General features: G+C 51.2%; 2 protein-coding genes and 1 non-coding gene across 22 annotated transcripts in view; 2 read left to right on the top strand and 1 right to left on the bottom strand.

Moving 5' to 3' along the window:
• Positions 1–2651: 2651 nt before the first annotated feature.
• On the bottom strand, positions 2652–22695 carry Ppil1 (peptidylprolyl isomerase like 1). Of its 4 annotated transcripts, XM_063279148.1 has the most exons (6): positions 22562–22695; positions 17706–17838; positions 17280–17595; positions 15060–15214; positions 4031–4099; positions 2652–3495 (listed from the first exon to the last, which is right to left on the bottom strand). In XM_063279148.1, exons 3-6 carry the CDS (start codon positions 17333–17335, stop codon positions 3275–3277), a joined length of 501 nt encoding a protein of 166 aa, XP_063135218.1. In that variant the 5' UTR covers positions 17336–17595; positions 17706–17838; positions 22562–22695; the 3' UTR covers positions 2652–3274. The 4 variants fall into 4 exon arrangements, with proteins under 4 accessions (XP_063135218.1, XP_063135217.1, XP_063135219.1 ...); XM_063279147.1 differs by having other exon boundaries at positions 17280–17838; XM_063279149.1 differs by lacking the exon at positions 22562–22695 and having other exon boundaries at positions 17706–19085.
• Positions 15625–15705, top strand: Trnat-agu18 (transfer RNA threonine (anticodon AGU) 18). The gene has a single exon. It is a non-coding gene; the product is annotated as a tRNA-Thr (tRNA).
• Positions 22696–22837: 142 nt separating the features above from the next.
• The window catches only part of C20h6orf89 (similar to human chromosome 6 open reading frame 89), a 44378-nt gene continuing 41601 nt past the window's right edge, over positions 22838–25614 (top strand). For 4 of the 17 annotated variants that reach the window (XM_006256172.5, XM_063279032.1, XM_063279031.1 and 1 more), the window contains exon 1: positions 23004–23533. In XM_006256172.5, the coding sequence (XP_006256234.1) occupies positions 23529–23533 (5 nt within the window). In that variant the 5' untranslated portion in view covers positions 23004–23528. The other 13 variants (XR_010060642.1, XR_010060641.1, XR_010060643.1 and 10 more) reach the window with 7 other exon arrangements.

The following is a 25614-nucleotide window of genomic DNA, read 5'->3' on the forward strand; positions in this document are numbered from 1 at the left end:
GAGGGAAGAGGCTGTGAGGGGAGGCTCCTGGGGATGGGCATAGAGAAGCAGGGGGGTAGGAGGAGTCAGGTGCAGTGGAAGGGCACTTACCTGGCAAATAGGAGGTCCTGGGTTCTCTGCCCCAACATTGGGATGGAATGAACGCGCGCGCGCGCGTGCGCGCACACACACACACACACACACACACACAGACAGGAGGCTGAAGAGGCATGTCGTGTTGTGGCTTTAAGGTCTATTGGTACCAGAAGCTGGCTTTTAAAAAGTGTTTCCGGTACCAGATCCTGCTCGGAATACCTATTCTGCCGTGAGCAGTACTGTGATCCCATTGCAGAGGACCGCCGTGAGTTCAAGGCCGGCCTCTGACCCCGACGCCGATTTTTGGATGAGGGGATCGAAAGTTGAAGATCATTCCTAGCTACAGAGAGTTAAGGGCTGCCTGGGATACACGAGGACCTGTGAGGACCTGTCCCGGATAACGAGAACCCAAGGAAAGAAGTGTTTCCAGGTTGCTTCACAGGTGTCTTATGGCTGCAGAGTTCCCTCCCTTCTCTGCCACTTGTCTCACTGACCGCTCCACTTCAGGCGGGCGCTGTGGTGCTCACACAGCAGGGCCTGGTACTCAGTATAATACCTAAGGGGCACGCACAGCAGGGCTCTGTCCTCTGGTGTCCCTCTCAGCAGTCAGAGCGGTGGGGGGGGGGGGGAGCGCTGAACTCAGCCTGGGCTTTCTCTTCTCTCCCCAGGCCTTGGAGGGGCAGACCGAGGGGTCAAGGACCTGCCTGCTTTATGCTGTTGCAAAAATTCCCTCTTCAGGTTCCTGTTAGACAAACGTGACTTCGTGTCTTGCTACCTGAAGTGTGGCACCATCTCCAGGGGCCTGAATGCTTACGCACTGTGCCTGAGCACAGACGGGCCAGCTCGCACAACTTACAGCATGGGCGCTTGGCTCTGGGCTTCTTCCGCTGATTTTACACCTAACCTCAAACCTCCTCTCCAAGTCTAGACTCTTCCCACAGAGGTTACTTCTTTCTGTCCTTTGTTGAGTCCCCCAAGCCTTTCATTATTCCTACCTAAGTCAGAAACTGGCTCCTTCTCTACCACCCAAGGTGAGAACGGGTCACCCGTACCCTACTGTCACACCAACAGTCTAATGGTCCTTACTTACCCTGACACAGCTGACAGGCTAACTCAGTGGGATCCCTGCTAACCAGGCTTCCGGGCATGGAGACAAGGTGTCTGTACCTCAGGCTTCCGAGCAGGTCCCCTCTTCTGAGGCCCTGCGCTGTGCCAGCGGGTAGCTGCCTTGGCATGTGTGTGGAGACTTTTCTAGAAGCCAGGAACAATGCCTGTGCTGCTCTCTTGCTCTGTGTATGCAGAACCATAACCTCACAGTAATGTCGGTTCTCCTACTAGCTTGGAGCCGCTGACACAGGGACCAGTGATAATTCTGGGAGGTGGCAGATGGGTGTCTTGTGCCTTGAGAGGCAGCCCCGGGACGGCTGGAGGACATATGTCACCAACAGAGTGTGCGACTCTGCATCCCAACACCATCTTCAGGGCTGGTTGGTGGGTTTTCCTTTTTCTTCGTTATTGAGAGAATATTTTGTTTCTGTGCTCAAACCCATGCACAAAAGGCCCTTACACATTAAACCAGCTACACTAACCCTGGATAAATGACAATTAGGTTGAACCTTTCCTGCACCAGTATGGCTGCTAACTTCTGTACAATGCACGGTGTTTTCATTGCCGGGAGGAACGGGAGCTTGTGGAATGGGACTTAGGTCACTTCCCAAAACGTACACAGTAACACACAACACCTTAAGAGGTTCCCAGTGTGAGGAAGTGAAGCCATGCAGGGTGCTGCCTCGGGCCCACGGCAGCGTGGGGGTGGATCTCCTCCCCCTGCAAGGGATGACTGTGTCCCTCCGTAAACCCACCTAATCAACTCAACACACACGGGGGAGGAGGAAACCTCAAAGGAGGAAGGGCTTTCACCTGCCCTGTGAGGCATTTTCCTGACGCTGATAAGGACCTGCACAGCTCACTGTGGGCGGCACCATTCCTAGGCAGGTGGGCCTGAGATTTAAGGAAGATGGCTGAGCAAGGGAGGGAAGCAAGCCAGGGAGCTGCCCCTCCCGAGGTCTCCGCTTGAGTTCTTCCTGCCCCATCTTCCCTTGATGGCAGAGTGCGATCTGGGAGTTGGAGGATGAAATGAACCCTTTCCTCCTGCACACTGCTTCTGCTCGGTGTTTGATCACAGCAGCTGAGTAACTAGAGCACACGCAGTCCACCGGCAGCTCATCCCCTCCCTCCCTTAGAGCGCCTGCCGGGAGACATCACTCGAGGCTTCCCTTGGTTCTGCTCTGCCTCGTTCCAGCATGAGCTGCTCTTGCATGGGGGAAGCTAATGGAGACTCAGGAGCAGGCAGCATGACTCTTGAAGACAGGAATGCGACAGCACCCCTCACCTCCACTAAGAGCCGGGTGGGTGGGGCATGCCCTTGGTCCCATCACTTGAGGCCGAGGCACTCTGAGTTTGAGGCCAGCCTGGTCTATACAGGAAGTTAAGGCCAGCAAGTGCTACACAGTGACAGCTGGGCTCAAAAAGAAAAAAGGCTGAGAATCTAGAATGATACCAGACCACAGCAGTGGTTTCATCTACCAATGATGTTTTATTCTGGAAGTTTCTGTGTATTACATAGGCATTAACACCTTTCTTCTTACCCTACCCCTTCAAATCCAGAAAGAGTTAAAAAAAAAAAAGACATAAAAACCTCTTACCTATTTTCTCTAAAGCCCTAAAAAGTGTCACTTCCCGTGGGGAGGCCCTGAAGGCCTGGCCTTGTACTCACTAGACTCCCACTCCCTCCCGGAGGAAAAATGGCCAGCGCTTCTGCTTCCAACCATCCCGATCACTCCACATTATCATTCCCCACTTGACACCTTCTTAGCGACTTGATTGTTGGATGCATTTTTCATTTGGCAACAATTCAATGCGGCTTTGCGTGGGATGTTCAGTGTCAGAAGCAGAGGCTCTGAGACAGAGAGAGAGAGCTGTTCACATTCCTGGAGAACGCACGCTGGAGGCTACGCAGTTAACCCGCTCATCAACGCGCCTGCTGTTCAAGTCTGTAACTGTCGGCCGGAATACAAATGTCCCCAGAGACAACCCCTCTGGTTCAGAGTAGGTATGTGTGACGCTGAGTCACGCGGCCCCCCATGTCATCCGGACAACAGCTCACTAGGACCGGGGTGGACTGGAGACAGCACTCCGTCTACCCAGAAGGGTAAGCCTTCAGGATCTTCACGTCATCCACAGGCCGGTCCTGGGAGTTTGTTTCCACCATGCCCACTCGATTCACCATCCCTATGCCCTGGCACACGCGGCCAAAAATGGTATGTTTGCCGTCCAGCCATTGTGTGGGGGCCAAGGTCACGAAGAACTGGCTGCCGTTGGTGTCTGGTCCTGCATTGGCCATTGCAAGAATCCCAGCCCCTGGGAGACATAAGCAGAGAAAAGAGCATGAACGACTGCCCCTCTGGCTGGCAGGATGGCAGCACTGTCTCAGATACAGGGGACTTCACACCACTCTGTCACCACTGTCAGGCCCCACAAGGGTACCTTCCTAGGAGCAGGGTGGACTCTTCCTGCACCACCCCAGTAGCCCTCCATGGCTCTGCCTCTGTCCTTCTCTAGCTTCTCTTGTGCTATGCCTCACTAATCACTGGCCCACCTTACTACAGCCCTCAACAGCCCAGCAAGGCCTTGCTTTGCTTGGAGGAAGCCCCAGGAGCCTTTGCTTCATGACATTAACAAGTGGAGTCCAGAACACAGGCCACGCCCAGATCTGCTGAGGACTCTCAGGAGGCCCTGTTTTCCTTCATCTGCCAGGGCACTTTGTGGCGCCACGGCTGGGCAGCTGTCTGGCGCCGTGCCATGGTGTCGGGCACTCACCTTGAATCACAGCCAAACGAGCAAGCTTTCAATCCGCACTCTCCGTCCTGCCCACCCAGCCCGACTACACACTTACCAGTGAACTTCAGGTCTGGATGAAGCTCATCTTCAAACTGTTTGCCATAAATAGAGGCGCCACCTCGACCTGTCCAACCAGAAGACAAGCGGTGAGCTGCCCAGTCTAGCTCACCACAGGAGCAGCCTGAGGTCAAAGGGCATTTCCAAGTGCAGGGGTGGGAAAGGCAGTGAGCACCCTGCCCCCAGGAGACACACTGCAATGTCCCAGCCACTGGCTTCCTTCAGCTTAGACCACCATAGCGTTTGCTGTTAGATTAACGTCTACTGTTACCAACACACAGGAAGCCGGAACAGAACCAAAAGGACAGTGCTCCCAGCGTGTCTACCCTGTACAGAAAACCTCCACATGACCGACAGGGAACATCTTTCCGAGTATTTCAGCCAGAGTGTCCAAGCCCCTGGCCCACCACATACACTGCCAACCACCATGCTCTGCTGTGCCGAGCTTCTGCCCACAAATCCCACCAACCCGCCACGCTGGGCACCTGCTGAGGAAGGACCTGAGAAGGCTGTTGCCTCCCCTAGGTGAGGTGACAGAAAGGGAAAGCCATCTATCAGCCTAAGGAGGTGCAGCGATGGCACTGACACACACAGTGGAGCAGCATCACACGGGTACAGTGCACAGGGACGCCAGGGTGGTGGCAGAGGGAAGACAGAGACTTGTGGCCTGCTAGCAACAGCACCAAGTCCAGTCCGGCAGGCGCAGTGCCGGGCATGCAAGCTTGGGCAGGTTTCCCTCAGAGTGAAGGGGCGTAAATGAAGGTGGCCATGAAAGTCCACACACACCTGTAACTCCTGCATTCCGGAGGCTGAGGCAGGCGAGCTCAAGACGAACCTGAGCTACCGTAAGAAGAACCTTTCTCAAAGAAAGGAAGTGTGGTGCTCACATAGAAACCTAACAGGAGGCAGGCTCTCACCAGTGCTTAGAGACTACACGCCAGCCACAGGCTTGGCTGAGCTAATGGCTTGTCCACGCTGAGCAGCCATGACCAGACAGCAGAGTAAGTGAGCTCTGGCTGTGAGTCTCCATGCAGCAGAAACCAGTTGGGAGGCCGGGTCTGCCCTCCCCACAGCCTGCCCTACAGGAGAGCTTGCTACAGCAGGCGTCCACCCCAGCCGGCCCGAGGACCACAGCAGCCATGTGTCTCTGCTTTGGAGGGAGAATCTCTAGTGGACTGTGTGAAGGTATCACCATCAGTGAAAAGCTGAGGTAGGACGAGAAGGTGGGACACCCAGGAGAGCAGAACTCTGGGAAACAGAGCATCGGTCTCAGAGGGAGTTGGAATATGACACTGAGCAGAGGTAACCAGCCATGTGACAGGCACAGAAAGGCACAAACAGGTTCACTGAGTCGCGAGCTAGTAGAGGACCAAGGCCGAGGCTCATTAATAAAAATACAAGCCTCCGAGCTGTTATGCAGGAACTGGGGTACGGGAAAGCCTGAGGGTACACTCTGAGACCTTAGTTCCCTCGTCTTTGAGACAGGGTCTCGAGGGACAGCTGGCCTCAAAACCCAGAGACCTGCTTGCCTCTGCCCCCTAGTGCTGGAGCAGAGCTTGCACCACCAACACCCAGCTTTGCTTTTAAGTCCTTCGCATAGTCCTCACTTTAAATCCTAGGCTGTCAGAATCCTCAAGCAAGAAAATCCAAGGGAAATGGGCAAGAGCCAGCAGGTCAGGGGAGTCTCCCACCCAGGGCAGGTCCATGCCACGCCCTGGCTAAAGCCGTACATCCTGGAAGTGGCAGGACTCAGTGCACTTCCAACAGCACCGTGTCCCCAGCATGCCCTAACTCACCTCCTCCACCCACAGCGAAGGGCTGCACCTCAAGGCGCAGCCTGCACTCGAAGTCTCAGGTTTCTATTCTTAGGGAACTGTCCTAGGTAGACTTCTATTGCCGAGATGAGACACCATGACTAAAAGCAACATGGGGAGGAAAGGGTTTGTTTGCTTACACTTCCATATCACAACTCATCATTGAAGGTTTTCAGAGCAGGAACTCAGAGAAGAGGCCTAAAGGCAGGAGCTGACGCCAAGGCCACGGGCAGGCCGGCCTTCTCCCAGGACCATCAGCCCAGGGACGGCACCACATAAGATGGGTGGCCCCACCCATCAATCACTAATTAAGAAAACACCCGCCAGGCTTGCCCACAGCCTGATCCAGTGGAGGCCTTTCCCAGCAGAGGTTCCCTCCTCTCAGGTGCCTCTGGCTTGTGTCAAGCTGACAGAACACTAGCCAGCACAGGAGCCTCAAAGCCACCACATAAAAGCCACTACAAACATTAAGGTACAGGCCAGTCAGGAACAGCACACAGTGGAGACTATAAATAACCAAGGGGACAAGGGGATGGTGCACGGCGGCACTTTTCATCTCTCGGCATCTTGGGATGACTGGCTGGGTTTTCCAGAACACACGGCTTACTCAGAGCTCACTCTCCTTTCATAACCCTGCTCAACTCTGAGGGTTTACAGAAAAGGCCAGCAGGACACCCAGTGCCAGCAGTCCTGAGGGCACAAGGAGTGTGTGTGTGTGTGTGTGTGTGTGTGTGTGTGTGTGTGTGTGTGTGTATGGGGGGTGGCAGGGAAGGACAGGCAGATCCCTGTGCAGACACTGCTCAGCAGAGCCAGCGCCCCGCACAGGCCCCACAGGCTGCGGTCGGCCAAAGCAGTTGGCCTGGCCCAGGCTGCTAACTGAGTGACATGTTCTGGCCTCTGTGAAACATGTATCCAATATACAGATTGCAGATACATAAAAGAGGGGAAAAAAAACATGACAAGCTTCAAGCCCCGCCACCCACCAAGAAACATGCAAACCCCATCAAGACCCCACTAGCCAGCCCTGGGTCCCCACAGTCCCTCCCAAATGACAGCAGCTGCTTTTGAGGACACCATTTCCTCACCAGCTCTACTCCACCAGGAGCTTGTCATGGTCACAAGGTTCCTTTCTGTCACTGAAGATGCTTGTATCCCTAAAGCAAGCCTGCAGTGTACAGACAGACGCCAGGCAGACAAAACATATACTCATAAAATCAAATCAATCTGAAGAAAGGGTGTGTGTGTAGAGCACCCCCATTAGTGCACACACTCACCTCACTCAAGGGCCCCCCACACCTCCCAACACATGGGAGGTGACACCTCCTGAGACACTTGGGTCCGGGGAAGGGGTTGTGCACCACGGTGCTGCACCTGCTGGCAAGTACCCTAAGTGGTGCTGGGCTGCAGCCCCTGTGGTGTTTAATGGTTTCTCTGAGGCTGTCACAGGTTCAGGCTTGCCTTGGTGTCTGTCCTCTGACTCTGTGGCCCAACCCTTGTCAATTAATGCTTCGCAAATGTCTTCTGGATAGTATTTTTCAATCACAGTTACTTATTTATGTGTTCATGTGTGTGTATACTCCACGGTGCCCAAGAGGAGATCAGAGGGGTCTGTTTTCTCCTTCCACTTTGTAGGGATTGGTCACTGGGCTTGGTGGCCAGTGCCTTGACCTGTGGAGCCCCCTTGCCATCTCTCGATTGTTTAAGGGGAATCTATGAGGTGCAGAGGTGTTTACAGATAAGTCTGCGCTGTTCTTAAAGATGAAGCCACCTGGCTGACAGGCGGTGGTGGCTCCAGGCTTTGATACCAAGCACTCAAGAGGCAGAAGCAGGCGGGTCTCTGGCCAGCCTGGTCTACAGAGTGAGATTCAGGACAGCCAGGGCTACACAGAGGAAAAAAAAAAAAAAAGGAAGGAAGGAAGGAAGCCAAAGACTAGCTGATGCTGGCACAAGTTGCTGAACTGTTCACTACTCTCAGTGATAAGTCTCAATGGATCGATCTAGAATTTCATCTGTTTGCCAAGATCACCTGAGAGGATGACTGCCTTAAAGAACAGCCTGCTGGCTCTGCTCTGGACCTCTGCCATTCCAGCCTGGCCTGGCCTCACCCGTGGCCAACAAATCATCGTGTACCATAAATTGTCTTTCTCATGCCTCAGCTCAAGAGTCAGATAAGCAAATAAACAAAGCTCTCCATTTCCAAGACTCTCCAGCATCTCCCCCAGTCCTGCCCCCTGAAACTCCCAAGAGGAACAGACTGACGTCTAAGGCATGACACATGAAGCGTGGGCTGATACAAGTTACTATGCTTGGTGTGACTTGTCCCCATCCTACCCATGACAGGCAGCAGATTCATATCCAGGCCAAAAAGAACCATGGTGGGCAGCAGCCTAGGAGGAGGACTACACAGTGCTCAACATCAGGTCAGCTGATCAATAAAAGCCTCTCCTCCCCTCTGGGGACAAAACCTCCAACAAATACTTCAGGTCACTGTCCCCTGGGCATTCCCGTGGCTTCTCCCCACATTCCCTGGCCTCAGAGACAGGGCAGTTCCTTTGAGGCCAGCTGAGGCCTTGGCCCAGTTCTGTCTTACAAGGTAAATAAGCCTGCTGGGTCGCAGAGCTTTCTCAGCCACACAGCCAGAGCCCCTCCTTCACATTTCCCAGCAGTGTTCCTCATCTTCCTTCAAAAGCAGCTCCTGGCCTCTCACAACCGTAAGACACAAGGCCGAGATCAGAGGCCAGAAGCTGAGATGTAGGGAGAAAGACGAGGCAGGCTCGGGTTCATACTGCGGAGAAACGACATGGCCATGATCTCTGCCATGTTTGCTAGAGCCCCAAGCACCCCCGGTGACACACCCACTTAGTAACAACAGCACAGAGACCATCTCAGAAGTCATGCAGGTGCATGGGAAGCCAGCACAGGGATGCTGAGTCCACCAAGCAAGGGAGCCATGTGACTCCTGGGCAGCAGATAGTAATGTCTACAGTGGTCAGCCATCAGCCTGGGCTGCTCCCCCTCCCCCACCACTCCTGCTCACCTCCCTCTCTCCTCCTGTCACTGACACCGGCTAGGAACTGCTGTCAGATTACCCACAAGTACCCAAGGCTACCCCTGTAGGCAGCCTACAGCTACAACTGTCCTATCTCAGCTCTCTCTTCCTGTCAGCACATCATCACCCCAGCTCCACAGTCCCTCAGTATCCTGTGTCCCCTTCACAGGAGCAGGCTTATCTCCTGTCTCCTCCGCTCTCTGACTGGCACACGATAAGAAGCACTGTGGTCATTCTGTCCTGAGGACTCTCCACACACCCTCGTCCCACGGCTACCCCTGGACCTCCCCGGCCCCCAGCAGCTTCTCACAGCTGGTGTCACCCCCTCCAAGACATCCCAGTGTTCCCCTGTCCCTGGAAGCCCCTTCTCCATTGGCACCTTCTTTCACAGTGAACAGGCCTAAGGTGTCCTGAGAGGGCGCCTCTTCCCCTGAAGAGTCTCTGAACATCTGAGCGTGCCTGAGTAGCTGCTTCCCAGGGATCACACTAACCCTGGTCCAAACTACACCATCTAGCTCCCTGTCCGTCTGTCCAGCTCCCTCTGGATTCCAGCCCTGCCCTGTTCTCTCACAGGCAGCTCCTTCAGGGCCCTGAAGGGCCCTACCCCGCCCTGCTTCAATCCCTCTGTGTGCACCTCACCACATTCAGGGACACATCCACATCTCCATCCCAGAAGACAATCTCTAACCATGGTCTCCCTGCCTCATGGCTCCTGAACTGTGTCTTGCCAAGCATCCTGGTCCACAGCATCTAGCTGGTATTCCCTCAGGAGTGTTCCTGCCCCAACCCGGTACCCAGAGCTCTTGCCAACCTCATCAGAGAGGTCTTTCAAACACTCACTACCAACAGCACTGCTCCACCTCTAGCCCAGCAGTTTCAACAGGGGCTGGCTGTGGCCCTGAGGATACTGGTTAATGTCAGGAACAGCTCTAGTTGTCATAACTGAAGGGTCTACTATCTAGCAGGGGGACGCCAGGCCAGGCAGCTGCTAAACCTCCTTCGATGCCAGTCCAGCCCACATCAGAACCATCTAGCCTCACCCGATAATGCCAAGGTGGAGATGCCCTGTTCTTTTCCCAACAGCCACTATTTTAAGTCACTCCACAGTACACGGACAGACTCACCTCCTGCCTTCTCATTAGGGCAATCTCCCTGCTGGACTCCCGCCCACAGAGGGAGTCTAGCAGGTACCTGTGAAATGCTAAGTAAACTTACCAAGACTCACCAACGATATTTTAACTGTTTCTGTGCCATGGCTTTGCCAACTGCTTTTCCAACCAGAGCTTACTTAGCTGTCACAATAACTCTGGGAGGAATGGACAGCCATGTTCCCCACCTCCTGACAAGAGCTCTGCAGGTACCTAACTTACATGTGTTACAAGTGACCACGTGGGGCCATGACCCAGGTCTAAGCACACTGGGCCCTAGAGCACCGCCTGGCACCTGGATGTGACCCTACCTTGCCACAGACTCCAGCTGGACTCAGCTTCTCAGGTACTTTATTTCTTACTCCAGTCACAAGAGTCCCTAGTGACAAGCTAAATCTGACCAGGCTGGATTAACCTGCACCCTTGCTTGGTGGAATTGCATTAACTGGCCCATCTTATCCTGACCCCATGCCTTTCCCCACTGATGATCAACGGCCTAAACTGTTCCTAAACTGTACAGTTCAGAGATGTGTGACTCGTACAGAGGCCTCAGAGCCATTCAACTATAGCTCAAAGAATGAATGGTTGGCGGGATCCATCACAGGACCAATGACTCTAGGATGGCAGGCTCTCCTCCACACTTCCCTGCAAGTCTATCACAGCACGCTAGCCTTGGCCTCCCAAAAATTATGTCCTATGACTCCTTCAAGGCCCACCCATGAGACCTCTCTGGCCTAACCCCACTGACCGGTCCCTCATGACACACACAACCCTCCTGATACGCACAAACCACAGGACACCAGGACAGTCATGATTTCACCCCTTTCCTGCTTCAACAGAACAGCTTGTCTCTGAGGAGCTGGGAGCTCCAGATAGGGAGAGAGAACGCCTGGGCTTCTGGGCTTTAACACTCCTCAAAGGCCCTGGAACGGCATAAGATACCAGTGGACTCTGAACAAGTATTTGTTGATCGAGAAACAATGGCTTACCATCCAATAGACAGGTTCCGTGTGTGTTCCTGGGACTACCAAGAAAGAGGGGCCACCAATCACAGTGACCATGCATGATCCAAGGCCAAGAACTGAGCAAGAAGGCCTCACAGAGGCACTTAGTGGGTGGGAGGTGAGGAAAGGTACAGAGAAACAGATGAAAGGCTCACAGAAAACCAAGGAAAGGGCTGGTGAGGTCATTTCAACATGGGCAGGGCTCAATGTGAAATGCAGGAAGTCAGAGGGCATCCTCTTCTAGGAAACTCACAGGAAGAAAGGCTCCTGGATAGCTAGGCTGCAGGCAGTAGAAATGGAGAAATATACCCAACTTGCTGGGAACCTACAATGTTACCTGCTATCTACCTAAAATGCTTAGAAAAGCTGTGTCTTCGTTAGCTGGCTGGCAGGCAGGCAGGCAGGCAGGCAGGCTCGCTCTAGTGCCCGGGGTGTGTGTGTGTGTGTAGGGTTACTTCCTGCTTGCTTTGCTCACACACCTGCTGGCAGGCTGCGCAAACATTTGCTATACTGGAGGCTGCAGTGTTATTGGAAGTCTTCCGAGTGCTTCAATTCCACTCAAAGTGCATCATGGAAATGTGACATTAGGAAAGACATGGGAGGGCGCTGCACCGAGAGTTCACCCTGAGTCCTTCCACTCACTGAGCGTGGGCTCTCGGCCCTGTGTCATCTCATTATAGCACCAAGAAGGAGAGAGTCGGGCACCGTGGTATACGCTTTTAATCCTAGAACCCAGGAGGCAGAGGCAGGTTGATTTCTGGGATTTCGGGGCTGGTCTGATGTACAAAGTGAGTTCCAGGACAACCAAGCTGCGCAGTAAAACTGTTTCAAAAAAACCATGTCAGGAAGTCAGCAATCGACCCTGCCTTACCTCAGTGCCCAGTACAATGAACAAAGCACAAGGATTTTTTTTTTCAAAGGCAAAAATAAGGAGAAGCAAAGAAACAGCCTGGTGTGGCTGAGCACACCTCTAATCTCTGTCGGGAGGCAGAGACAGGCAGATCTGTGAGTTCCAGGCTGGCCAGGGCTACCTCTGGCTGTTAAATAATAGGAAACAAATATTTTTAAAATTCTGAAGAAATGGGGCTGGAGAGATGGCTCAGCGGTTAAGAGCACCCGACTGCTCTTCCAGAGGTCATGAGTTCAATTCCCAGCAACCACATGGTGGCTCACAACCATCTGTAAAGAGATCCGACGCCTTCTTCTGGTGTATCTGAAGACAGATACAGTGTACTTATATATAATAAATAAATAAATCTTTAAAAAAAAAATTCTGAAGAAATGGCCAAGGAAAGAAAGACTCTTGTCCCTGCACAGCCTAGAGGACTGAAGCAGAGCCTGGCCCTCAGAAATCCCACACCCTGCGGTTCTGAAAGGCCAACAGAGGGTGCCAGCGAGCAGCCCCAGGGCAGAAGCTCGCACATGGTGCTCAGCATGTGTGGCAGGGCTGGTGTCTTCCAGGGTTATACTTGGGGATTAGTCGGGAGCCTGGGGTAAGGACAGAGGCACCCTGGGACATAATGTATTGGAATCTGGGAAGACAGGAGAGAAGCCAGCCTGGCCACAAGGAGCTCCCCAGTTCCCTTCAGGCTGGGTGCAGGGATGCAGCGGAGAACCAGCAACCTTGAATTTACAGTTGCAAAGACACACGGCCCCAAATAAACTTGGAAAAATGGCAGGAATCTACTTACAAATGAAGGCAAGGTGAGGAAATATGGGCACTGATACCGGTGTCAACAGAAAGGGAACGGGAAGTATGGGGCAGACCACAGCAAATGCAAGGACAGCCGGGCAGGAGGGGGGAGGGGCAACATCTGTGAGGCCTTGAAGATGTGCAGTAGTGAGGGAGGTGGGGGGTTAAGCATGAGATGAACAGTGAGGAGAGAAGACATGGCTGGGCTGAGGAGACAGACTGGACCCCAAAGAGCTAATGCAGCTATTGAACAACGAAAACCTCTAGAACAGACACAACTGAAAAGCAAGAGAGACAGGGAAGGTCCAAGGGCATCGGTGAGGGTAGGGAAAAGGAAAAGACCATCTCACTAACAGGCAGACACGGAAGAGAAAGGCACAACACAGCAGCTTCCCAGAAGGCAGCAAGCATGACGGGAAATGCTCCCACAGGCTGACTCACTGGACTGGAGAGGAGCACATCTGGCCTCGGATTTCCTGAAACTGTGTTCAGACCAGAAGGCAATGACCAGAATTTTCTAAAAAACATCTGAGGGGATGAATGTGGCCAATATAATACTCTACTGCTTATGACCCTTTCAAAGTACAAAGGCAGGAGACAGAGAGTCTGCAACAGGAACCAACCCAAAATTACAACACCCTCAGTCCTTGCAAGAAAAAGCCTGAGACGGGACCCTGGCTGGGAAACGGCTCACCATGCAAACCTGCTGACCCGAATTCAGCGGTGGCGCCCATCTGTAATGCCCACACTCCCACAGCAAGATGGGACACGGAGACAGAAGAACGTGGTAGAAGCTTCCAGGCCAGCTAGCCTGGAATAGGCAAAACAGTCCAAGGGAGAAGCTGAGAACCAACTGCAGAAAGGTCCTCCTTTCTCAAGAATTCCAACCAAACCCCTTACAAAGCCCAGGCTCTAGACTTCCTGTTCCAAACCTGCCCGTCACTCCACACACAAGGCTCCACGCTCAGCCTTCCTCCTTCACCACCAGGCAGAGGCCTCAGAGACACTCTTGCCCATCTTCTCTCACACCATCTGTTCAGGCTGCCAGCAAGTTCAACAACACAAGTAACTCGCCGGGCTGGGGCCGCGGCTCCAAGAGTGGGGTGCTGCGCATGCGCACTCTCGAACAAGACCTGGGCGCACAGGAGCAGCGGATATCTCACAGCCTTTTCTAACCTGGATGAAACCTGTCTCTCCCGGATCTGGGCCTGAACTTTTTCATTCCCTTCACCTACTCTCCAAGCAGCAGCCAGAGACCCCTAAAAACACGGACCAGATCCTGCCATTTTTAAAACACAGACCAGATCCTGCCATTTTTCGAAAAACACAGCCGTGAACATACTCAGGACACCCAGTTGGTCTAGCCTTCCTTCTGTTAGGCCCAGAAAGGCCCCTATGGGCTCCGCCCTCCTCATTAAGGTCCCAGCTCTCTTGAGTCACACCAGGATCTAGCAGTATCCCACTTCTGGTTTTCTGCTAAAACTGGAGCCCACCTCCCTACTGGTCTGAGTAGGTGTGTGTGGCTTTGTTCGTTTGCTCATAGCTGTGTCCCTGGAGCTTAGAGTCACAGACACAGAGCAGGCTCACATACGTCTCTTTTTGATTGTTTTTGAGGTAGGGTCTCTCTGCGTAGCCTTGACTGTCCTGGGACTCACTCTGTAGACCAGGCTGGCCTCGAACTAACAGAGGTCCAGACATCTGTCAAATGAACGAGTTAAAGGAGCACAGAATTGTATTCTCCAAGACCTGGGACTGCCTGCTTTTCACTCCAGACTGAATCAATTCTACATCACGGTGTCTCACTCCAGCAGTATCGATGTCAGGAGCAAAGATTTACTCTCCAGTGAGTTACACACTGGAGGGCAGTGAGGAGGGCAAGAACGATCAGCAGGATCAGAGAACCAGAGCCAGTGTGTGCCTGTAACCCAGCAGGCGCAGCAGGGAGACTGGAGGATCAGGAGTTCAAGGACAACCTGGGCTACACTGATAACCCTGGTGGTGGTGGTGGTGGTGGTGGGGTAAGGTGTACGTGGGTGCGTGCGTGCAGCTACTGATGTAATCCATTTGGCAGAGTGCTGATGATGGGAAGTGGTGGAGTGCTTGCCCAGTATACTTTAAGCCCTCGGTTCAATCCCCAGCACTACAAATACTGCACATGGCAGCAGGCAGAAATCCCAGCAGCGAGGAGGTTAGGGCTTGAAGATCAGAAGATTAGATCAGTCTCAGAGAGTAGGAAGGCTAGCCTAGGCTATGAGACCCTGTCATCCAATTATGACAGAATGAGACGGAAGAAGCAGATGGTGGCTCAATCTTAAGTACCTGTGCCTGTCGGGTCTCCGCCTTGGATCATGAAGTCCTTGATGATCCTGTGGAACTTGGTGCCGTTGTAGTAGCCCCTCCGAGCCAGCTCCGCGAAGTTCTTGCAGGTCTTTGGAGCGTGCTTCCAGTACAGCTCCAGCACAATGATTCCCATGCTGCAGTGGAGAACAGGCGGCAAGGTCAGAGCAGGCAGTCGCTCCAAGACTCCTGCCGGCTGTCTGTGCGAGGCGGCTAGCTGTGCCCAGAGTTCACACTCGGAAGGAAGCGACCCACAAAGCAACGGGGCCACGGCCGACCCACCTGAGTGTGAACACGCAGGGCAGCTTCTGGCATATGTGCTAAGCAAAGCCAAGCATAAGCAAGCCAAAATTCTAAGGGCATGTACGGATGCTCTGAAACCAACCCCCAAACAAGGGACAGGACCTTGCGTGTCATCTGTAGATGTGATAAAAAGACATTAAAGTGTGTTTATATACATCTCCATCTGTCTGGGGGCTGCAGAACAAGGGTGTGGGGGTAGGGGGGGAGTGGCAGCTGACCAGATAAGAGGGCAAGAAATAGTTTTTCTGGGGTTGGGGATTTAGCTCAGTGGTAGAGCGCTTGCCTAGTAAGCACAAGGCCCTGGGTTCGGTCCCCAGCTCCAGAAAAAAAAAAAAAAAAAGAAAGGAAGGAAGAAATAGTTTTTCTAACTTCTACATTTTTTGATCATGTAAACGTATCACCCATTAAAACTAAATTTGAACAGGAAAATAAAAGCAGTTTGTGCATTAAAGAGTGGGTCAAACAGGGCTGGAGATGACTCAGCTGCTAAGAGCATGTACAGCTCTTACAAAGGATCAGTTCCCAGCACTCACACCAGGAGGCCTCACAACCACCTATACATCCCTTTCCAGGGTTCCCCGTATCTCTGGCCTCTGTGCTCATGTGCACATACCCACACACATGTTAGAAATCAAATCTAAAGAGAATGCGTAAAGCACACACTAAAGCTGGTTACTTCGTATGTCCACACAGACCCAGGATGAGAACTTTTATTCTCTTCCCCTAGTACCTTTAAGGATAAGACAGAAGCAGGAGACAAGGCAGGGGCCTCCTGCTGTTTGTCACCCACTGAGCTCTAAGGACTTAAGGACTGAGTTGAATCTGTACGGCCCAGATTCAGGAGGTCCAGCAATATGAGCACTCTGTAGCCCTGGGAGTGGTAGTGTGTGCCTTCTTAAAGTCTACACTCCGGAGGCAGGGGCAGACGAAACGGGGCTAAAGTCAGTAGAAGTGTTGACCAGGCTCCAAGTAAGGTTCCCTTCAAATCACTATGAAAATCAGTTTGCAGGTAAATCTGCAAAATGTGGCATTTCTCTGCTAAAACGGGAAGCAAGTATGTGAAACAAGGCCTTTGGATAGGAGCTGCTAACAATAGTAAACAGAACATAATCACACACACCTGAGGCATGGCACTAGTAGGTGGCATCATCATCATCATCATCATCATCATAATAATAATAATAATATATGGGGTTGTGGATTTAGCTCAGCGGTAGAGCGCTTGCCTAGCGAGCACAAGGCCCTGGGTTCGGTCCTCAGCTCCGAAAAAAAGAAAAAAAAATATATATATATACACACACACACACTGTTAGGTAAGCATTCCAGTCCAGCCCAGATCCTGAACTTTCGATCCTCGGGCTTCCATCTCCAGAGTGCTAGGATTATAGGCATGTGCAACCACACGGAGTATACAAGGTGCTGAGCTCGGGGGCCTTAGGGATGCTAAACCATATATGCCCAGCTCAAAGATCACTCTAGATGGTGGAGAAAATAAATCTTCCTCTAGTTTCAAAGCAATTTGTTCAGACAACTCTACTACTTGTCCCACAGTGTTTACATATCCGTCTCCTTCACCATAATATAGTGTTTTACCCAGGTTTGTATTACCCTACACAACTTGTATGCTCAACACACACTTGTTGAGAATAAGTGAGTGAGGGGATGAATGAATGAAGATGGACAGAGGTAAATGAACTAATGAACGGCGTGGGAAAAGAACAGCAGGCAGAAGTAGCCGAAGTCTCCCACGACGTTGGAGGGGCTCCTTCAGAGCCCACAGGTACTCCCGGCCGCAGCTCCGTGTGGGCAACCTGCGAGTCAGGCTGGCCTTTCTTAACCTGGCCGCTGCGGCACGAACCCGCGTGTCCTCGGCCAATTCCTCCCCTCTCCAACCCTCACCTAGTCTCCAGGTAGACGTTGGGCGGCTGCCAAGTGTCTGGGGGGATCGCCGCCATGCTGAGCGAAGGGAATCCCCTAGCAATCACTACTTCCGGCGGAGTTCACTGGGACCCGTCCCTGGTGCACACTTCCGGTTCCCGCCGATCAGCCGGTTTGGGTGAGAGGATTTAAGGCTGTGGGATAAGGATGACAAGGGATCCTTCTTTCGAAGCTCGGAAAGGGGTTGATTGCAAGTCGAGATGCTCAGTGCAGGGACCCAGACAAGTGCAAGATTCTCCAGAGGCGATTCGCGCCATGCTCCGGAACGGTGATTGGTCTGTTTAGGCACGGAAGGCGGGAACAGCCTTCTTCACTGTGATTGGAGGGATGTCCAAACAGTGAAGAATTTCTTAGTTCCCGCAATTGGATGACTCAGAGACTACTTACTACGCAGCCCTGGCTGTCCCGCAACTCATGTAGACCAGACTGGCCTCGAACTCATGAAGATCAGCCTGTTTCTGTTCTCCGAGTGCTGGATTTAAGGCATGTACCACCACTCCCAGCGTTCCTTAAAACAATCCTGTGAATAATAGTAGTCCTGTTTTTAAGAGGAGAAAACTGAGATTCCGCAGTTAAGTGCCACGCGGCAAATCACAGACTCCAAAAGCAAGGAGCGTGTGGAAAGAGGGAAAGGCTGGGAAGAGAATGACAAGGCTTAAGATGACTGTCCCAAGGAGGTGGTGGTGCAAGCGCCCACCGCTGGAGCGGCAGATGTAGCACCCAAAGTTGTTCAGGGTGATAGGAGAAACAAGAGTCCAGAGGTCTGGTGGGAGGACAAGACAGAGATGGAATGAATAAATTAGTATCCTCAGGGCTGTAAATGCAGGTCACTTGGTGGACTGCTTGCCTTACAGGGCTTAGTGGGTAAAGTACCTAAATTTAGGTCCCGGGGACTCATGCAAATGCCAGGCAGATATACACTTGTGACCTCAGGAACCGTGAAAGAGGCCACAGGGAAGAAATCCACGGAGCTGGCTAGCCACCCAGTCTAGCCCAAACAGCTCTTGCCAAGTTCAATGAGCCATGGGGGGAATGTATATTTTATATTAAACATCCCATAATTAACAACAAAGAAGTAGGAAAATATTTACAAGGCGTTCTTCAGTTCTAAGATGCATCTGCCCTCCCAACCACCCACTTCCTGCACAGCAAGGCAAAAATAGAGCAAATGCAAGCCCTAACCACCTGCGGCTCTCAAGAAAATTGAGCAAGCGATGTTAGAGATAAACAATCTGAACCCTGAGCGTGCAGGGGACTTGTGAGCCCATCAGACCTGTGGGGAAGCACTCCGGTGAAGCTCTCCCACCAAAGGCTAGATAAATAAAAGTGACTGTTTAGTGTTCTTTTATTCCGTGCATATGTGTGCGTGCCTGGGTTTGTATGGGCACACAGGAACCCACAGAGGCCAGAAGAATGCAACAGATCCCCTGGAACTGGAGTTACATGCAGCCTCTAGCTGGCATATCGAGGTTAGGAAGAGAACACCTGAGCCATTTCTCCATCCCTAAGAATGACATCATTCATGATTAAGGAAAATGATTAGCTCTTGCTCTTGCTTCTCTGCTTTCTTCCCCTCTGTCCCTGTCCCTTTTCTCCCCATCCCCCCTTTCCTCCACATGCCCATGGCTGGTTTCCTTTGTTCCTCCTTTCTTCTACTCTTCTTCTCTCATTAAACCTCTCCACCTGGAACAAAAATGTTTTAAAAAAAACCACCAGTCCCTTGGGCTGCGGGGTGGCTCAGAGGGTAAAGATGCTTGCTTCCAAACCGGAAGACCTGTGTTCAAGCTGGGACCCATACAGCAGAAGAAACGAACTTCCTCTCATAAGACACACACACACACACACCAGAGGGGAGGGAGGCAGGGGTTATAGCTTAGTGATAGCATACTTACCCAGCATGTTGGAAGCACACACTAAGCCATTGATAGCAGCTAGCTTCCACAGCCTGCAATCATAGGTACTTTGTATCTTTTGACGGGTACTTTTTATCTTTTTTTTTAAGTCTTGCAATGTTTTGGCATTTCAGTGTGTCCTACAACTATGCTACATTACGGTAGGCCAGAGTCAACTTAAACATCCACTGTCCAGTCCAACCCTCCACTCAGTCCTCTGTCACCCACATTTGACACTGTGCACTGTGTGAGGCAGCCTGTCTGCCACGTTCTCTGTTATTGGTGAGGGTGAGTGAGCTGGCGGTGAGCCCGAGTTACTCCTCATACATCAGTAGGCCTTCAGAGGGCTCCATCCCAGAGGTTTTGGGGGCCCTGTGAGCAGGCTACCCCATAATTCGACACTCCTGTCCCTTCCTCCTCCCTTCCTTTGCCTGCTTCACTCCTTTCCTTCCCTTCTCTCCCTCCTTCTTGGGCGTGGCTTGCTGTAGGTTTCCTCTCAGCTACTCTCCCTTGGGAAGCCTCTAGCAACACCCTTGTACTTGACTGTCTGCCTTCCAGTTCCTCCCCTTTCCCTTAATCCCCTTGCTTTATGCCATTTAAAATGTCTTTATAAAAATCTCCAGATCTGCTTTAGACTGCTCAGGCCTGAAAACCTCTGTTGTATCCAAGTCACGAATCCTGTAGTTTGCCTGAGTCAAGGTCCCTAAAAGATTAATGGACCAACTTGGACAGTTGAAGATGACTTGGTGACGTGTCACCTCTGACATCTTGGGGGGGGGGGACTCATTCCTGAGTCCACCCAAAGCACCATGGGTGAGTATCCCTGATCATTACTTGGCTGATCTGCCCTGCTATATGTGTGTGGTCTTAGTTTGCTTTTCTTTTTCTGGACAAATCTTAATTAATGTCTCTACCAAGTGACTCTGGCACAGAAGGTAGAAATTCCCTAGATTCATCTACACTCTGTTCCTAGCTCAGACCGAACAGTAAATGGCCCTTGGGGGACATCATCATTAAGGATTAACCCCCCAGATTTTCTAAGGCACTGTCATACCTCCAAGAGAACAGCTAGAGATTCTGTGGAAAGAAACCACCTTACTCCCCAAAGCATCCCAGTTCGGATCCAAAACACTTTAAGAGTAGTGATTCTATATTTAAGTTTTTGTTTGTTTCTTTCTTTTTTTCGGAGCTGGGGACCGAACCCAGAGCCTTGCACTTGCTAGGCAAGCGCTCTACCACTGAGGTAAATCCCCAACCCCGTTTGTTTGTTTTTTGAGACGGGGTTTCTCTGGCCAGCTCGGGCTCCAAGTCCATAATTCTACGGTAAGTTCTCTGCCAGGATTCTAGGGAAAAACCTTACCTTTTCAAAAGTACAGATCTCAGAGCAGGGATTGCTCTAGCACTCTGTGTCTGTCTCTGAACATCTGTATATTGTCTACATGTGCATATGGCATTTTATAGTTCCCTAGCTACCAAACAGGCTTAGGGGTAAGTGCTAACATAAATTTAAATTGGTAAATGAATCCAAATTTGACCAAGCCAGCTCAGTCAGTCAACAGGTTCCCTAACACAGGATCGAGGATTAAAAAGAAAAAGACGGGGCTGGGGATTTAGCTCAGTGGTAGAGCGCTTACCTAGGAAGCGCAAGGCCCTGGGTTCGGTCCCCAGCTCCAAAAAAAAAAGAATCAAAAAAAAAAAATCTGTTAAAAAAAGAAAAAGACAATTAGATAACACCGTAGCATGACCCCGGCTGGTTCTGAGGCTGAGGCGGGTTTATTTTTTTATTTTTTTATTTTTTTTGGTTCTTTTTTTCGGAGCTGGGGACCGAACCCAGGGCCTTGGGCTTCCTAGGTAAGCGCTCTACCATTGAGCTAAATCCCCAGCCCCGAGGCGGGTTTATTTTTTCCCAGTCTGCTTTTATACCATTTTAATTACATGCAAGTAATATGGTCAGTTCTAGGTTAAGGAACACGCAAGACAAAGAGTTCAGGAACAAGCAAGGCAATGGACACAGTCCCGTGATCACTGTTTCTAGGGGCTTATCAGGATGACCAAGATACCTGAGCCTACTTCCCTGTCCTAGCCCAAAGTCCTACTTTTGCCTGAAGCCTGCCTCTTTGTTTAGCCTAAAATCAGATTCCTGCCTGAGCTACCTTCCCCGTCCTGGGCCAATGCCTGATTCCTGCCTGGAGTAGCCCTACTTCCTTGTCCTGGCCCAATGTCAAATTCCATCCGAGCAGCCACAAAAGCTCTCCACACAAATTATTTTTAGTTCACAGCAGAACTGGAATTAAGTTTTGTGCCAGATTTATTTATTTTCAAGTGTAAGAGGGTTTTTTTTTTTTTTTTTTTCGGAGCTGGGGACCGAACCCAGGGCCTTGCGCTTCCTAGGTAAGCGCTCTACCACTGAGCTAAATCCCCAGCCCTAGAGTTACAGTTTTAAGCCATCGTGTGGGTGCTGGAAACTGAACCCTGGTCCTCTTCTGGAGCAGCCAGTGTTTGTAATTCCTGAGCCATCTTTCCAGCCTGTGTAACTGTAATTTTAAGGGGTGAAAAAAAAAAAAAAGTCAGCTCCAGCAGTTTTAGTGTGTCAGCTGAGGGTACAGGAATACTGGGAGCCAAGAGAGGAGATTTAATTGTGTCTGTACTGGGGAGGGCATAGTATGACCTGATGGCCCAGAGTCTCTGCTCTGGTTTGTCTGACCCTACCTCACAATCACCATGGCTCTTGAGTGGTAGGTAGCATCAGGGCTGTATTTTGTTTCAGGTTCCATGTAGAAATCAGTTAAAGGTTCTGATATAGGGGCTGGAAAGATGGCTTGGCCGCTAAGAGCTCTTGAAAGCTGTTCTCCCAAAGAATTTGAGTTCAGTTCCCAGAAGCTCTGACATTCTGCTCGCAGCTGTCTATAAGTCCAGTTCCATGAGATCCACTGCTTGTGGCCTCTGAGGACACATGCACACACATGCACATATACGTGCATAGAGAAACGTGAACATAATTAAAAAGAGTAAAATATATACATATACACACATATATACTTTTTCAATATTCTAACGTTACAGAGAGTTTGGACTGAGAGATGTGGCATCGAACTGACTGCCACTCCCTATCTGTGAGAGAAATTTGCAGTCAAGTAACCAGCTCTGGGGGTTAGGGATTTAGCTCAGTGGTAGAGCACTTGCCTAGTAAGCACAAGGGCCTGGGTTCGGTTCTCAGCTCCGAAAAAAAGAAAAAAAAAAAAAAAGTAACCAGCTCCGCTCTGGTACAAGGTTAGGTGTTGTGAGAACGTTCACGTTACAATAGAATTGTTGAAGCAGTTTCCTAAGCGTACAGTGCTTAGTGATGCTTACCACAGAATCAGCAGTCAATAGATACAAACGAGTAAGCCAAGTGCCAATGCGAGTGAATTGAGCCGAGTCCGAATCCCTAAAAAGAAAATAATAAACTATTATTATTATTATTAATTATTATAGAATTCTACGACTGAGAAGGCGCAGTAGCGCGATACGGACGCCAGGGGGCGCAAGAGCATGCGCTTTTCAGATACCGCGAGAGTTGCCCTGCGCGCCGCAACCTCGCCGGATCTGTTTTGGAACCTGGGGCGCGAAGACCTTTTCCTTTGTGTTCCAGGCCTGGCCCGCGGCGCGAGAATCGCTTCCGGGTCGCGCTGCCGGAAGCAGGAAGTTGTTGGCCAATCCTCCTCGCCCGGCGGCTGGTGTCCCCGAGGCGGGAGGAGCCCGAGAGGGCGCGGGCCCGCATGTGAGTGACTGGGGCCCGAGGCCGGGAGGGGGGGAGGCCGGCCGCCCTCCGCGGCCGCCTCAGCCTCGCGCCGCCCTCCTCGCCGCTGCCGCCACCTTCCCCCTCCGCTCCCGTCCCTCTGCGAGAGCCTCCAGCGTTCTGCTGACTGACAACATCCCCCGGCCGCTCCCCGGGGGTAGACTCCCTTCAGACATCGTTCGGAGGCTCCGCGGAGAGGGAAACGGGGTCGGACTCTGCTCGAACTTAGTTCGCAGACGTGGCGGTCGTGTCCGAAAGCCCTGACCCCGCTCGCCAACTTGTCACGGATACCTTAGCATCATGAGAGTCCGCCCCTGACCCCTTCTTAGACATCTTAGCTGTCAAGGAGGAAATATTTTATTATTTATTTTTAACGTGGACTTAATGTGATAAAATTGGCGTCCCAGATTTCAGGAAGGAACGTGGGTTGGCCTACTTGACCCGGGTCAAAGAACTGTTTGCAATTGCCTGTCGGTAGAAGAAAAATCAAAACTACCCGGTGTTCCATCTCATTTTAAGACTTTACACCTTGCAGGCCACATGTCGTGAGTATGCTGTGTCAGAAACATACAGGGACACATTTGTCTATTCCCGGTGCCAGGCGTGATGGTAGAACAGATTCCCAAACGGTGGTTTTGGTTGGCTGCCGTTTTGCCAAGATCTCCAGATTTCCCTTGACAGCTGGCCATCACGGAAAATAGAATACATTATTCTAATCTTCACTGGTGATATTAACTCTCACCGAGACTACACATCCCACAGTAATTATATGTCTGTGTAGGAATAGCTCCACGGGGGTTGGGGGTGGGGTAAAGAGACCACAGCAGTTCAAAGAGGGCTTACATGAAGCAGAAGTAAAGGGGATGACGAGTATTCAAAATAAGGTATGAAGGCTTTAAGATCAGAGGGAGGCCCCGAGCTGGACCTCGACATTGAGGTGAGCTTCGGGAATGAAGTGGAAGATGGTCCGGAAGGACAAACGGGTGGCCACATTGACAGTGGTGGGGAGGGGAGGATCTTGCCAGGCTTGAGCTCCAGAGATAGGTATGAGTTCTCTGTTGTCAGCCCTTAATGAACACACTCATGGTCACATGATCAGTGGGGGCCATTGTCATTATAGTTTTAGAAGTCTTCAACGGGGTCCAAGTGAGGGTATTTGATCTTTGCCACATTCTAGGGTATATGATAAGTTGTTACCATCTAATGTATTTGATAATGGTTTTCCTGGTATGAATGCAGTACACTTACTTGTTCATAGAATCCTAGTTTATCTTGATACATTAGAGTTGGTTTGGTTTTGGTTTTCCTCCCTGGCTAGCCTGGAACTCCATGGGTAGGCCAGTCTGGCCTCCAACTTGCCTCTGTCTCCCAAGTGCTGGGATTAAAGGCGTGTGTCACCGCATCTAGCTGCTTCCGTAGGCCTATAGGTGGAAAAGTCTGGGTTTGTTTTTTTTTTTGTTTTTTTGTTTTTGTTGTTGTTGTTGTAGAAGTAAGTGGTTGTCAGTTTGTGCCATGTGAGAGATGCTAACAGATAGTGGTGCCCTATGCACAGTGAGGTGTGGTGTGGTCTTCCTGTCTCTGCATTTCCTCTTAAAATAGAGCCAAACGCTGCTTACAAAATGGAGTCACCTGGGGTGACACAGGTAGAGCCTGAAAACTGCTATTTCACACAGTATGTAGCAACATTAACAAGGCACACACTGCTAGGCGACAGCCCCACACAGTTTGTGATCTGAAACCGTGAGTAGCCTGGGATGTTGTCTAGTCATCATGTACTTGGTAGAGACTGCTTCTCCATACTTGGGATTCTAATGTGCTCACTTGGTAGTGCCCTGTGTGGAGCTTTTTATGGACATCTCTCTCTCTCTCATTTGGTTAACTCAAAGTTGATTTCAGTTTCCTTCTTTTTAAAAAAAATATTTTTACTCAATGTATATGAATACACTGTAGCTGTCTTCAGTCACACCAGAAGAGGGCATCAGATCCCATTACAGATGGTTGTGAGCCACCATGTGGTTGCTGGGATTTGAACTCAGGACCTCTGGAAGAGCAGTCAGTGCTCTGACCACTGAGCCATCTCTCCAGCCTTCAGTTTCTCTCTTAAGAACATGGCAGGGAATGGGAATTCGGCTTAGTCTTAAGTGCTGGACTGGATGCACAGGCACTGTTCAGGTCCCAGTACTGAAGGGAAAGAAAACAGATTAACGCTTCCATCAGGCTTGCTGATGACCGCCTTTAATCCCAGCTTAGAAGATAGACTACATGAGACAGTATCTTAAAAACCAAGACCCCGGGGTTGGGGATTTAGCTCAGTGGTAGAGCGCTTGCCTAGCAAGCGCAAGGCCCTGGGTTCGGTCCCCAGCTCTGAAAAAAAGAAAAAAAAAAAAAAACAAAAAAACCAAGACCCCCCAGGAGTACATATACATGCATAGCATACATATACGCAGGTGGGTGTGTGGAGAAGTTCACCTTTGCTGCCTTGCTGTTTGGGCTGAATGTTCACACACCCCAGCTTGTATACCAGAAAGAGCCAAACTCGGGTCCTCTGAAATGGCAGTGACCACCCTTAGTCACTGAGTCTCTGCGCCTGCATTTTCTCCATTTTCCGCTTATCTGCTTTGAAACT

This window comes from Rattus norvegicus, chromosome 20, assembly GCF_036323735.1.
Source record: "Rattus norvegicus strain BN/NHsdMcwi chromosome 20, GRCr8, whole genome shotgun sequence".
NCBI lineage: Eukaryota > Metazoa > Chordata > Mammalia > Rodentia > Muridae > Rattus > Rattus norvegicus.

Bases quoted from the DNA above. Each gene is read 5' to 3' on its own strand.
- Ppil1 (XM_063279148.1), bottom strand. From the start codon at position 17,335: ATGGCGGCGATCCCCCCAGACACTTGGCAGCCGCCCAACGTCTACCTG. The intron at 15,215-17,279 runs GTGAGGGTTGGA...TCTCCACTGCAG, and splicing joins AACGTCTACCTGGAGACTAG to CATGGGAATCATTGTGCTGG. The intron at 4,100-15,059 runs GTACTTAAGATT...CTGGTTGGACAG, and splicing joins CGGAGACCCGACAGGCACAG to GTCGAGGTGGCGCCTCTATT.